Source organism: Myotis brandtii, unplaced genomic scaffold, assembly GCF_000412655.1.
Source record: "Myotis brandtii unplaced genomic scaffold, ASM41265v1 scaffold898, whole genome shotgun sequence".
Taxonomy (NCBI): domain Eukaryota; kingdom Metazoa; phylum Chordata; class Mammalia; order Chiroptera; family Vespertilionidae; genus Myotis; species Myotis brandtii.
The window spans coordinates 932,652-947,407 of NW_005371683.1; the positions used below are offsets into that span (position 1 = coordinate 932,652).

At 45.2% G+C, this 14,756-nt stretch overlaps 1 protein-coding gene across 9 annotated transcripts in view; it reads right to left on the minus strand.

The window, feature by feature from the left end:
* The window catches only part of SRGAP2 (SLIT-ROBO Rho GTPase activating protein 2), a 246,341-nt gene that overhangs the window by 42,544 nt on the left and 189,041 nt on the right, over positions 1–14,756 (minus strand). For 7 of the 9 annotated variants that reach the window (XM_005885243.2, XM_005885241.2, XM_005885242.2 and 4 more), the window contains exons 7-9: positions 11,175–11,399; positions 7,450–7,551; positions 6,136–6,333 (exon numbers count right to left, since the gene is read on the minus strand). In XM_005885243.2, the coding sequence (XP_005885305.1) occupies positions 6,136–6,333; positions 7,450–7,551; positions 11,175–11,399 (525 nt within the window). The remainder of the gene's footprint in view (positions 1–6,135; positions 6,334–7,449; positions 7,552–11,174; positions 11,400–14,756) is intronic. The other 2 variants (XM_005885244.2, XM_005885240.2) reach the window with 1 other exon arrangement.

The window sequence follows — 14,756 nt, forward strand, 5'->3', positions numbered from 1 at the left end:
GATACAGGACTTCCTGGTTCATAGTTGGATGCTCAACCACCGAGCCACACTGACTAGGCTTAATACATTTCTAATTGGTTATCAACTGTCAGCAATGAGTTTTATTTATTGAAAAGTATTAGTATACTTTTTCTTTCTGAACCCTCCCTCTCTAACATTTTGGTTGCAGTAAAATGGAAAAGCCTGAGTTGGAATATTCTAGTCCAGTGATGGCGAACCTATGACACGCATGTCAGAGGTGACACGCGAACGCATTTTTTTGGTTGATTTTTCTTTGTTAAATGGCATTTAAATATATAAAATAAATATCAAAAATATACGTCTTTGTTTTACTATGGTTGCAAATATCAAAAAATTTCTATATGTGACGCAGCACCAGAGTTAAGTTAGGGTTTTTCAAAATGCTGACACGCCGAGCTCAAAAGGTTCACCATCACTGGTCTAGTCCTACCTTTTACTAAGCCTTCTAACCTTGAGCAAGTCACTTAATCCCCAGTCTTAGTTTCCCTATCTGAAAACTGGGGATAATAGTATCTTTTTCACAGGTTGTTGAAGATGAACCTGTGAAGATGTATGACTATGATTATTAGCACAGAGTCCTGCCATTAGCAGGTATGCAAAAGCGTTCCTTATACTTGAATCACCTGCTCATTAACCTAAAAGCCGACATGCTCTCCACTTTTTTGCCTTGTGCTAATACAGGGGTCCTCAAACTACGGCCCGCGGGCCACATGCGGCCCGCCGAAAACATTTATCCAGCCCGCCGGGTGTTTTTGCCGCCGCTGCCTGTCCTGCTTAGCAGCCGACTCGACCTGGGCCCGCAGTGCGCATGTGTGGAATATCTGAGGGACAGTGAACTGGCCCCCTGTTTAAAAAGTTTGAGGACCTCTGTGCTAATATATAAAAAAGATGAATCAAAGCAGGTTTCTAGTCTTAAAAAAAAAAGAGGCACAAGAATGCTTTGCAAATTTAATTTTAAGTACCTTTGCCCTTTAAGTATGCTTACCATGGAGGTATAAAACTCATGGGCCTTATGGCTTTCTGCCTTGGATTTCATCTATGTGGAGCCAGGGCCATAAGTACCCACTGCTACAAAGGGCGGGGTAGGTGGGAGGAGTGAGCCATGCCCACCAGCCCCATGTGCAGAGATACACAGATGTCACTCCAGTGGCTGCTTCCTCACCATCAGGCACACTCACATTTCCCCTCCTCCCTGTGAATTTTTAAAGCAGGAAACAGCTGTCAGGCTGTATAAATAATACAGCAAATCTTTAAATGGGAGCACATCTCCCACTTTAGTTGACAGGGCAGGGGCAGTCATTCATTTGTACCTGCTTAGCACAAATTACTGAATGCCTGCAGGAGAATCTATGATAATAAAAGTGTAATATGCTAATTAGACCAGAGGTCCTTCCGGACGACCTTCCGGATGAAGCTGGAGCTGTGAGGGAAGCCCGGGTCCCGGGTGCCAGGGATGGGGAGAGGGGGGAGAGCTAGTGCCGGTAGCCGGGGGAAGGAAGGCCTACTCTTGCATGAATTTCATGCATCTGGCCTCTAGTACAAGATAAAAAAAGATCTCGGACCACCAGGTTCAAGTCTAGACCTAGAGTGCTGCCATGGCCAAGGCACCAACTCCTCTCCTATTACCTTGCCCAAATCAGTCCCCAAGAATTCAGGCAGTCTAGTCTTGTTTATTTTATCAGCTGTAATCCTTAACCCCTTCCCACTGCCACCTCCATACAGGAAGTACTTAGAAGAAATGCCAGCCTTACAGGCTTTGATGGTCCTTGGCTAACTAGTGAGCATTACTGTCTCTGAGCAGGGAATTGGTTAAATATGTGATGGTACATCCACCCATACAATGGAATTCTGCACATCCATTAAAAAAGGAGGCAAGTCTGGGCCCTGGCTGGGTAACTCAGTTGGTTAGAGCATTGTCCCAATATGCCAAGGTTGTGGGCTCAATCCCTGGTTAGGGCACATACAAGAACCAACCAATGAATGAATGTATAAATAAGTGGAACAACAGGTCTCTCTCTCTCTCTCTCTCCCCTCTCACTTCAGCCCCCCTCTAAAATCAGTATAATTAATTAATTTAACCAAGCAATGAATGAATGTATAAATAAGTGGAACAACACGTCTCTCTCTCTCACCCCTCTCACTCCAGCCCCCCTCTAAAATCAGTATAATTAATTAATTTAAAAAGGAGGCAGGTCTTTTTGGACTAATCCTATATAATGAAGAGGTAATATGCAAATGGTCATTACGCCGTGACGTGTAACAACCGATCTGCAGGAGGGTGGGGCAGCGAGCTACGTGTGGTGGAGAGCTATGAGCAGCGGTGGGCCGGGGTGGCCAGCTGAGGCAAGAGGCAGAGAGCTACTCGCTCACGGATTCATATGCAGGGTCACTAGTATAAAAATAAAGCCGAAGTAAATTAAGTAAAAAAAAAAAAAAAAAAAAACGGGGTGGCCAGCTGAGGGAAGCGGCAGAGAGCTACTTGCTCACGGATTTGTGTGCAGGGCTACTGGTATAAAAATAAAACCGAAGTAAATTAAGTAAAAAAAAGAGTAAAGAACAGTATAAGCAGCATACTTCTTATATTTCTATTTATTCTATTTGATTACATTTCTAATGTAATTCTATTGTACTGAAGGGTATGTCAGTGGTAGTCTATGCACAGGGTCTCTCTGGAATGACTCAGAATAAACTGCTTTTAACCTCTTGGCAGAGGGGAAGGAATGGGGGGGATCAAGGGTGGGTAGAAGCTTGACTGTTTTCTGTATGCTATTTTGAAATCTTTAAAAAAATCTATTTTTTAACAATCACAGTGAAAAAAAGGCAATGGGGAAAAAAGTGGACATTGCTGGACTGTGTGTTATAGAGGACAAGTGACACAAAGCCAGAAAGAGCAGGACAGGTCTCCTCACTTAGGGAAAGAAGAGGAGGAAGCTGCTGAGCTGTCTCTAAGCCTCTCCTCCACGGCAGCTTCTTCAGCAGGTGGACAGAGAAGGCCTGGGCCCAAGACCAGGCAACAGGGACAGGAGTTCTCATTTAAGTTCCTGTTGAGGTTCCTTGGACAAGCTACCCATCCTCTCTGGGTTTATTTTTTAATTCTTTCAACGAGAAGGTTTGTTTAGATGATATTTAAAAATCACTTCAAGCTTTAAAATTCCATGATAATTTTTCTGGGACGCCAACAAATGCTTCAAATTTCCAACTGAAGTCATCTGAACAGATCCATCTGATGAAAGCTTTCCTAGCAGCTCTCTGGGTCCCTGGGCACACTACCGAGGGGGCCAAGCCACCACAAGGAACCTCTTCCCAACGTTCCAAAGGAAGAGGGCTTATAGGATGCGCTATTCTGCTGTTTGTGAAGGGCACGGGGAAAAACCTGGCGATGTTTGTGGAGGCAACAAACTAAAAAAAGCCCACGAGCAGTTGTGTAGGCTTTGACTGGTTTGGCAAGCACAGGCAGCCATCCTGTTTAACATGCATATCCCCTTTTCATGAATGTCCATTTCACCACTATCCAAAAACCCTTTTATCATGAAATGAATTAACTGACACATTCTAAGCACCAGTCACAAAAGTAATGAACTCTCTTGTAAATCTGTTATTAGACAAGTTCAGACAAAAAAAAAAACATGTTCCTGTTAGCCAAGGAAATTTGCACACAATTTTGATAAGTAGCGCTATGGCCACAAAAGACAGGAAATGGTTAGAGAACATCAGTGCAGACAGAGGTGAAAGAGCGGGCAGATTTGAGAGGTCACCAGTTTGAAGATGGTCATTCCTGCTCCTTCTGAAGGTCAACTTTGAATAAAAATGTTACAGATTCATTTAAAGCCAAAAAGGAAATCTGACAGTCTTAAATACAGATTTTTAAGTCTAAAATTTCTTATTTAATAAAAAAAAAAAGAGGAAATCTTCTTTAGTGTAATATGATTGGGTCATTTAAGTACTATTATATCTAAGCAGTCCAGACAGACCCACCAAACAATACTATTCTTAAAAGCTTTTAGAGTGTTCAATGACCTCCTGAGATAACGAAGCTTGGGGCAGCAACACAGCCCTCATCATAGTCAAGAAGTTCTCTTAATAGCTAACCCAGGTTTTTGCATGTGTTTATGCTTTTGCACATGCTGCTCTTTCCTCCTGATTCACCGCCTAGTTCACACATCCTTCAGGATCAAGCACAAAAATCGCTTTGTGTGTGATGTTTCCCCAACTCCATTCTTCCTGGTCACCACTCTTGCATGTGTGCAGTGTGCATGTGTGCATTTTTAAATTTATATATACTTATAAACTTCTTTAATTACAAAAATCAATCTGTCATACCTGTTTAGAAATATATAAGTAAAAATGAAAGCTAACCTTTCATATACCAATCCCATCATCCCCTTCTTCATGTATACCCTCAACATTCTCAATAAATGATCAATGAGCAATTTAACAATGATTGATAAATAAATAAGAATGATGGTGATAATAAATTTTCAGTGCTTACTGAGCACTAACTACAAACCAGGCAGTGTGCTAAATACTTTACAAAAATTAATCAATGAGCCAAAATGTCAACCCATTATTTCTATGTATAGATTTGAGTATTTCACTCTAAAGTGTTATAATTAAGTGACTTAGAAAAAATGTTAATAATTTGGTAAACAAAAGTAGATTACAAAACAATATGTACAGCACTATCCCATTTTTTGTAATAAAATTATAAATGCATGCTTAGATATGTGTATGCATATATCCTAACACTAGTATGTCTAGGTAGTGAGATTATGAATGATTTTTATTTTCTTCATTTTGCTTCTAAATTTTATATAAGCATCTGTTGCTTTGTATAACAAGAAAGAAGTTATTTTAAAGAATAATACTCCCTTAAATCACTTCTTTAGGACAAAACAAACAAACAAACAAAAACACCTAAGAATTCTGAGCTTGACTAAGTAAAAAAAACAAATTTCATTTTTAAAAAGATAGCAAATCACTAGTGTTCTTAATGACGAAAAAGCAGTGTTCAAGGAAGAATTAAAAAAATTGTTCTACTTGTAGGAAAAAGTCAATTTACTGCATATAGACTGTGTTTCTTGTCTGAAAAAAGTTGATTTCTCTCATTCAGAATCAGTATGCATATTTACTGGCTATATTTCATCTCACACCTGCAAGCTTAATTTCTCCTTTCTTGGTCATCAGAAGGTTAGGAAATAAATTTTAGTCCAGGCAATAAATCCTACTTGGCAAACTCAGAATAACTTAATTATTGAAAAGCAGCACCAAAGACCAGCCAGCAACTTTCCAAAGGGCTGTTAACACTACTAGCATTTTAAAAAGTTGGGTCCAGCCCTAACCGGTTTGGCTCAGTGGATGGAGCGTCGGCCTGTGGACTGAAGGGTCCCAGGTTCGATTCTGGTCAGGGGCATGTGCCTTGGTTGTGGGCGCGTCCCCAGTGGGGGGTGTGCAGGAGGCAGCTGATCGATGTTTCTCTCTGATCGATGTTTCTAACTCTCTATCTCTCTCCCTTCCTCTCTGTAAAAAAATCAATAAAATATATTTAAAAAAATAAAAAAATAAAAAAAAATAAATAAAAAGTTGGGTCCATCTGTTTAAAGAGATATTAGGAGATACATGAATAACAAAAAATACAATGTTTTAAAATTCTCTGCAAACCAATAATGCTACCTATCCCTCTGAATTTTAGCAATAATTGTGAAAAAAAATTCCCATCAACAAAAAATATAAAAGAAGGTCATCACACCACCTAGAAGAGGCTACAGACTTTAAAACCAAGATGTGTCAGCCAGAATATTTGAATGTAGTTCCCAAGACCCAAGAGATGTAGGCCCCCTTTCATGACCCCCTATGACTGAAAAAGAAACTTTCAAACAAAAGCCTAGTAAATGGTTAAAAAAAAAATCTTGGTAGAGTATCTGGGTGCATCCTTTCTCTTGAGGGTCCCTGTTAGACACATACAACAAGCGTAGGGATGGTCTCTGAATACGCCCAGATCTAAACCTAGGATATTCAAAGACTGCCCTTCAGACACGTGACAAAGAGTACAAGTCCCAGATCTCCTGTGTGTGCAGCGCCTACAGATGATCTTTAAAGGCCAGCACGCTCCCTCACCGTGAAGTAGAACTGCTCTGTCTCTTGCTGGTTGGCTCTCCTCTTGGCAATGCTGGGCTTGCTCATGAAGGTTTCTGAGACTGTGGACTTGACGGACTCCATAGAGTTGCTGTACTGGAAGCAGTCAGACACGTCAAAATCCTCGACGGTCACAATGTCCTGGATGGTCTGCAGAGTGGCCTCCATTGTCTTTTTGACCTGCCACAACAAGGGCCAACATAATGCGTGAAGGGAAGGTGATGGAAGCTTGGAGAAGGGAAAGAGGAGTGGGCTGAGGAAGGAGGGAGGATGCTGTCCAGAGGGTGCAACTCTGCCTCCTCCCATGGGACAGCGCTTAACACGTTAAGTGCCATGTCAATCACCGGTGACTGACACTATACTTTCCGTCCGGAAGACAAAACAGGCTGGGTGCTTAACATGTTAAGTGAGTGATAAACACTACACGGACCTGGTATCAAGTGCTACACTCTCCAGTGAGGACATAAACCATCCCCTCCCCGACACTTGCCTTCATGCTACATACTTGACCCAGCTCCCAGCTCTTTTATTTAATATTTACTTTTAAAATTTAATATTCGTTCTTGGCTATAATAGAAGTGCTAAGGGAGAGAGAGAATAAAATTTCAAACATACTCCATCATATAAAGAGCTACTTAAAATGTGTGATGGCCATGGTCCTGCAATGCCTCAGGTTCTATTTCATGACCTTCAACAAATGAACAAACTTGTTTCCCATTTACAAACTAAGCGACCCATGCCCAGTCCTTCCTAATCTTCCTGGGAAAAGCAAGACTTACTAAGATGCCAGGCAAGAAGCTATGTGAGCTCAAAAGAAAAGAAACCTGATAATCATTCATACTGCCCTTTTGAATTGGTTGTTGAAAGCAAACACAGTGGGCCCAGGAGAAAGTCACCCTTTTCTAAAAGGACAGAGATGTTTGAAGCATCCAAGTCAAAAAGCCTCTGTTTGTTTGCAAATGCTGGAAAAAGCCAGGCAGGAGGGGGTGGTTTCAGAGACACAATATTGTTCACTCAGCTGCCAAGTGCCATTTTGATTAAATGTGTAGAGGGGGAAAGAAAGCATTTTGCAAAAGCTCAAAATAGAGCGCAACCTTTGGCAATGCAAGAGCAACTTCCTGGAGTTCAAGGGCAGGATGTAGCAGAGGGGAAAATCCAAGCCTACATTTGGCGAGGAAATGTTTGCAGCAGCCCGGACATTCCCTGCGTGCTCCTTCCACTGCTCCCAGATAGGCGGCAACAAGTTCAACAGGGAACCTCAGAAGGTGGCTCTGGCCTCTTAAGCAGGAAACTTACCTCTTCATTCTCAATCTTCAGGGTGGATAAGCGAGACTGCAGTTGTTGGCATCTCTGTACCAGCTCACTCTGGACAGGCTGCTGGGCACAGAGCTGGGAAGCCTGCCAGAAGCAAGAGATACCAGGTCAGAAGGAGGACACTACTTTCGGCGGTTCTGGGGTCCCATTCCTGCTAATAAAACTACACATATTCAAGCTGTAAGGCTCACAGTTTCTATGTTAAACCAAAATCCAAAGCCAAAGCGTGTGGATCTCTTCCAGGACCAAATAGAACAAAAGAAGAATGAGGAGTGGGACCCATTTGGGAGGACCAGGCCTCTCTGTGAGCCCATCTTTAGATTGGTGCTTGGCAGAGGCCTATCTACGCAGGGTCTGTGGCTCCATGGAAGCCGAGTTAGGCCAGAGAAGACCGCCTTGGGCAGCCCCAGCTGCAGACACACAATGCTTTGGCACAGGGAGGATTTCCTGCTAGAGGTCCAAGTGGCCACCTCTCTGGCTCCCCCTTCACCCCCCTTTGTACACCAGAGTGAAAGCAGGAGAGAAGTGGGTCAGGAGGCTAACTTGCCGCTGTTGGCAGTCAGCATGTGTTTATAAATCTCTGCCAGGCATGAGAGCTCTGACTCAATTAGAGAAAGTGTAAAGCCAGGACCAAGTCCCCAGGCAATGGTAGAGGGCCCCAGAGGGCATGAAATCTGGTGGAAGCTGGCATTTTCAGAGACCTCAGGTCTTCACCAGAAGTGTGGGAGCGAAGTCCACCCTTCCCCCAAGGATCATCGCCAGCAAGCGATGTGTGAAGGAACGGTCAAGCCACTGTCTCCTGATGATGGCATGGCTATGGCATGAGCGTGAGGTCACCCCCCGTCCTCAGGATGACAGATTAGGAACAGGCTGGCAGATTGGGAGGAATGAGCCACGGGGAGGCAGCTCCTGTCACCTTGCCACCATGTGTCTCTTAGCCTCTCATCTAGAGAACGTCTGGAAAGAACTGCCCTTTCTTCCCCAGCCATGAGTGGGCATGTCCACATGCCCACAGACCATTCTCTTGCTTGAAAAGACAAAACCTCTCTTCAAATGAAGGGGACTGGGACTTGACCTTTTCCTTCATTGGCTTTTAAGCTCCCAACTAACTCGACCTCTTCCCCCAGCTGAGGGGCCAGCTGAGCCAGCTCTCAGATCTGAAGAGAGCTGACTTCACTCTGGCTCTCGTATAAGCAGACACAATGAAGAAAGCTTGGTGGCCAGCTTTCTGGCCAAGTTAGGGCCAAGAGTAAAACTCTCTGGCTGCCTGATGTCACCGGTCAGGCATCCAGAGCCCCACCAACCCCCGGGGGCACCAAAAGGAGAGCCAAGCACCTCCTCCTCATACATCTGAGAGTGCTTGGCATCAACTCATGAGCGGAGCGCCCCAGAATACCAGTCAATGTGGGGCCCCGGCCAATTTCAGAGCTTCCAGTCAAAATGCCACCCGAAATTTGGCCCTAGTTCAGAGACTTCCAGGCAGCTCCCTCTTGTTGCCTCTATAGTCTACAGACAACCCACACTGATGGGGATAGACTGGCTGTAGGGACCAAGAAAGATCTGCCCTCTCCTCTTTCTATTTTCCACTCATATAAAGGCTAGACTGGAATGCGGAACCTTTGCAAGATCTAGCACTCGCCCTGGCCCTGCCTGACTCAGCCACTGACCAGCTACATCACATAAAGGAAAGGCCTAGGCAGAAGACTAAATTTTTAAAGTAACCCAGACCTAGTAGGGAGGAGTCAAGGAGAGAAAACCACCTCCACGCCTGTTCCTTTAAGCAGCAGCAGGGCTGCTGAGGCATGCTTTGGCAGTGGTCCTCTACCGGGGTGCAAGGTAATGCATTCCAGCTGTGCTCCGGAGTATGGAAAGGAGGCTCTGACAGAGCTAGGAGGGGGCCCGAGCACCCAGCATTTGGATCCCCCCTTTATGGAGACAAGCTGTTTGGCTCAGAAGGACCAGTCAACACCCGAAAATGTATCGCACCACTCAGCTAGTCCCCAAGTTCCACTGATTCTTGGGAAGCAGTCTCAGTGGCAGCTGGAGAAGGGGCTTGGAAGGCAAGAAGCGAGGGCAGGTGAGGAATGGGGCTTCCTGGGGTTTGGTGACACTCCTTCCCCTGCTCTAATTGCACATGCTGCCATCTCACTTCCCCATCTGTTCAGACGCTGACATTTCTCAAGCCACAGCAATGGAAACAGACTGTAAATGGCTTGGTTTTCCAAAAAAGGAGAGAAAAGAAATCATCTCCACATTTTTGTCTTTAAGAATGAAATGTCCCACTCACTATAGTGGCCTATTGATGACAGCAGATCCTCCGGTTACACTGCAAAAGTTGTCATTCTGGAGCAGGGCTTACTACAGAGGTCTGGATGCTAATTCTAACGGGAGCGCCGGAAGCGCCAATCCCTTGCTAGGAGGACACTGTGGTTTCTTGGTCACCTAGCACCCACCTCTGTCTGGTAACTTTGGCCTCACTGCCCTCCAGGGAACCTCCCACTCCACAACTCACGCCATGTACTTTGGATGGGGGCTCTCCTCAATAAGGGGATGGTGCATGTGACCTGGGCAGAAGGCAAGCAGCTGACTGCAAATACCTAGTCACACCGAGTGACTCGGGATAGGCAAGTCACCCCATCAGAACCAAGAAGACACATGAGACTATGGGAGCTTCTAGGAGGTAAGCAGATACCCTCTCCACTGGATTTCCACCCAGAAAAAGATAAGGCGGGAGTAGTCATCTTTCCCCCACAAGATAAGAGCCTGAGAATAGGACCGACATAGGACATGGAGCACACAGAGAAAAGCCGGGTCCTCATAAAATTCCCACTCTTAAATCTAGCCATGCCTGCTGGTTCCACCCTGAGCCTTTATTATGTAAGCCTATACATCCTCCTTCTTATCTGAGCAGTAGATTAAATGGTGGCTCTTACTTACAGGGATAAGGTTTACTCATTTGTGTGCACAACCACCAGAAGCGGAACCGAAAGATTCGCAGTAATGGAAGCCAAGAAGCTTCTCTTCCCTCTCACTTTAGTTGATTTAAGCCCTTCTTGTTTCAGTCACTGAAGGTGAAAAGCCCAAAACAGGGCCCCCCGGTTCAGCCTCCCCTGCCTGGGCAACCAGCACGGGCCTTCTGGATGATATTGCAGCTCCTGTCCTCTCTGTAGGTACCTATGCTTTTTTGTTCAATACCCAAGCAAAACGACATCTTTTATTGCAATCTTCTAACCCTAGGAGAATAAGATCCTTCAGAACTCTGCCAAATGACAAAAGATCACATTATTCCTCTCAGCCTTCCCTCCCCACAAAGCCATTGGTATCTGGCCCATCTCAGCTCTCACTTCTTCCAACCTCACCACTTGGACTCCCCTCTCCCTCTTCCTTTCACCATTACCAAACTGTTAGCAGTTTTTAGAACACATCTGCTGCTTTTCACTCCTTTGATCCTTCTCATCCCTTTGGGTGCCCAATCCTATGCATATTTCTAATTCTCTCTCAACTCCCCAGACTGTAAGCTCCCGAGGGCTCTAATCCCCAACGTCTAGGGTCAAGTTTAGTGGACAGCAGGCACTCAGTAGCTGTTTGCTGAATGAGGGGAGCGCCTCACTCACCTGACGGGAAGGCCAGGCCTTACTCTCCCCAGAATAATGCGGCCTTAGTGTCGTGAATCTAGATACAAGTAAGTGAGGGGAGGAGAGCCTCACCATGTCCCCCATGTGGGGCTGGAACTCAAACTTCATAGGTGGGCAGAAGACATTGTTGTACATCTCCATGAGGCGCTGCTTGTCACTGGTGGCATCCAGGTTTTCTACGGCATTCTCGATGGCATCCAGACCCTCGTGCTTCGACTGCTCCAGGTTCAACTCAGCCGACAGGAAGGTGCGCAGCGCCCGGTTCAGGCTGGCGTGGTAGCCTAAGTCACAACACTGCTGTGGAGAGGAGAGCACATGAGCAAACCCTGGACAGCCCCAGGGCTTGGCAGAAAGTGAGGGTGGCCTCCAGAGCAGATGTGACCATGTCAATGAAATGACTGCAGTAGGAAGAAGGTTGACATTCTGACTTCCAAGACCTGGGTGAGATTTCTCAGTTCCTGACTTCCATTTCAATGGTAAAATATACCTTAGAGGACTGTGAGGTTCTCAGAAGAAAGAGGAGTCATTCGGATAAAATAAAATTATCTAATTATGCACTGTACAGTGCTATTCAGTAAACATGAGAAAGAGTTAAGAGTTAAAGGGAATCCTCTCCTATTTTCGGATTTCTCTGGGGACACCATTATAACAAAATTCAATAACAAAAATACAGCCTGCCAATCCCTGAGGGTTACTGTGGTTAAGTCAGTACATACCAACCAAGCCAGGCCATTTCCACACTCAGAGTCCAGAAGTTAGAAGTGTTGCAAGAACAGTTAATTCCACAAACTCAGAACTCGAGGTGGGAGAAGGACGGGGGGCCTGACTCTGTCAGTGATCACCCCCATCAACTCCCAAAATTCTAGAATAGGCCTTAAGCTGCACACTAAGATTTCAGCACTAATGCTCCTGCCCTATAGAAATAGCATTTACCAGGCCAAACGTTTCTAAATATAAGTCTTAGTGGGAAAATTCATGTTAAAATAATTGGATTTTCTAAAGCAAAATAAAAAAGGCATGACCGAGACAACAGTATTAAAGAAGTACTGGATAGTAAGCCAGCAACCTTGGAAAAGCCACTCCCATCCCCGAACCTGTTTCCTCAACTGTAAAATGAACCGTTTGCCAGGTCAGTGGTTTTCAAGCTGTAGACCAGAGCTCTATGGTTCCGTGCCAGAACCGTCTCAGGCTGCCCTTGAGAAGCAGTAAAAGGGCAGCCCAACTAGTAGGACTTGGAGCCTCCTATCCCTGTTTCAACCAAACCAACTCTGCTCTTTTTTCTACTTAATAAAGTGGCATTCTTTGTAAGGTCTGGTTTGAAGAAAGAACTCTTCTGCTAGAGAAAATGTCTGAAACTACTTGACAAAATACAATCCCTAAGGCCCTCTTCAGCAACGGCATTCTGTAACTCTATGACAATCTTCCCCATCCCTCCCAAGGGACCCAGAGATCCCAATAGCTCGGTCGTCCATTATCCCCTCTATTGCATAAGCAGCTTAGAGATCCCAAACCCAAGAAGACATGTCAGAGGAGAATCAGGAACAGAGTAAGACCATCTGCCTGACTGTCATTGCATTCCATAAGCAGGCATCAAATCAACTCATTCCCAGCCTTGCCCCTTCATCCCCTTCATCACGATCACACTGGGAGCAGCCACTACTGGGGAAGAAAAAGCCTGTGATCTGCCTCCTCCTCCCAGCATCTGACAAGAAGCTCAGCGACAGAGTGGCTGGGCTCTGGGTCCAGTGCCAACAGGCTCTGGCAGGTGCCTGGCTGCAGTGGAAGAACAGCAGTTACAGCTCAACTAGAGACGGAAAGACATTACATTCAGTTGAGAGGGAAGAACAAATGGAAGCTAGACAAAAGCGGCTGATTGGGAGGCTGCACGTGCAGGAGCCCTTCCTCCTCTGGGAGACCTGCTGCTCTAGCCGAGCTGCCCTTCAGCCTGCAAGCCCTCCTGAGGTCTGTAAGTCTGATGAACAGAAGTGACACTACCCACAGGGCTGAGCAAGGGTGTAGGCTGGGGGTGCGGGTGGGGGTGAAGGTTTTTAGTGCAGAAGAGAATGTAGGGGGAGGCAGGGTGCCCTTCATAAACGCTTACATGGTTTTACTAACCTCCTTTTCTCTCCATTCTCACTACCTCTATCCTAATTCACACCCTTATCATTTTACACCAGTGCTACCTGCTTCCCTCTCCTGCTGAAGAGCCTAGAATAGCTCTATTTCCCCGCCCCCCTAAATTAAAGACCACCTTCCTCAGTTGGAAATGTTTAAAATGCCTCTGTTTACTAAGTGAAGTTAAATAACTTGAGTAAGATCAATGGCCAAAACAAATTGTAATCTCTTTAGTCTGACCATCTAACAACATCCCTCTCTAGCTGTTTCTTCAAACCCCTCTGCTCTAATACAATGACACACTCTCTGTTTAGGGTAACATATTGGAAAACCATAGACCTCAAATCAGCTGTATGACTATGAGCAAGCTACTTAACCTCTCTAAACCTCAATCAGGGAAAATAGCAGTCTCATAGGTTGTTGTGAGGCCAATAACAGGATATATATATCACTATGCAGATACTTAAACACCAGTCATCAATATCCTCACATTCACCACATTTGCTCTTCAGCTCCTAGCATTTTCTCTTCTTGAAATGTTTCCCACTCCTCTCACTCATTGCAACTGGACCCAATTTTCGAGATCCAAATGAAATTCCCAGCCTCTGGGAAACCAGACAGCCCTGCAACCCTGGCATGCATTGACCTTGGCCTCCACTCAGAACCACATTCATCAGCAGCTCTCATGTGACACAGAATACACTTCCTCACTCTGTGACTTGCCATTTCATATCACCCCCACCAGAAGGCAAGCTTCAAAGAGGGCTTGGCCAGTGTCTTACTTCATTTTTTAAAAAAAATATATTTTATTGATTTTTACAGAGAGGAAGGGAGAGGGATAGAGAGTTTGAAACATTGATGAGAGAGAAACATCGATCAGCTGCCTCCTGCACACCTCCCACTGGGGCTGTGCCCGCAACCAAGGTACATGCCCTTGACCGGAATCGAACCCGGGACCCTTCAGTCCGTAGGCCGACGCTCTATCCACTGAGCCAAACCGGTCAGGGCGTCTTACTTCATTTTTAAATCCCCCACCATTAGGCCTTGCTCCTGGTAGGCATTTAATAAACATCAGTGGATTGACGGAAGCCAAGATGCCAAGCTCTCAGAAAATAACCCACTTAGGCAGCATACGAATCTAAGTCAAGTGGTAGATGTAGCCACTGAAGCCTTTTGTGTTGTTCACCCTGCATGGCCCATGGAGGGCAGGATGGTTGCTTGGGCTGGTCCACAGCCTCTATTATATAAGCGTTCTATAGCTTCTCTGTGCCAGTGAGTCGGGGGTCTGACTCATAACATACTCTTTGGCTCCTCTAACCTTCAGCTAACCAGGGAGATGCAAAATAGGTTTTCCAGAGCCTTGCTACCCACAATCTGCAAGGGAACAGCTGGAAACAGAGGCATTCACAAAGAAGCAATTTCTGCAAGGTGAGGTCATGAGATTTGAATACAGGGTGAGGCAAAAGTAGGTTTGCAATTTTGAGTACACGAAACACAGTTCATGTATTATTATCCATACGAACAACTGAAAATCTACTT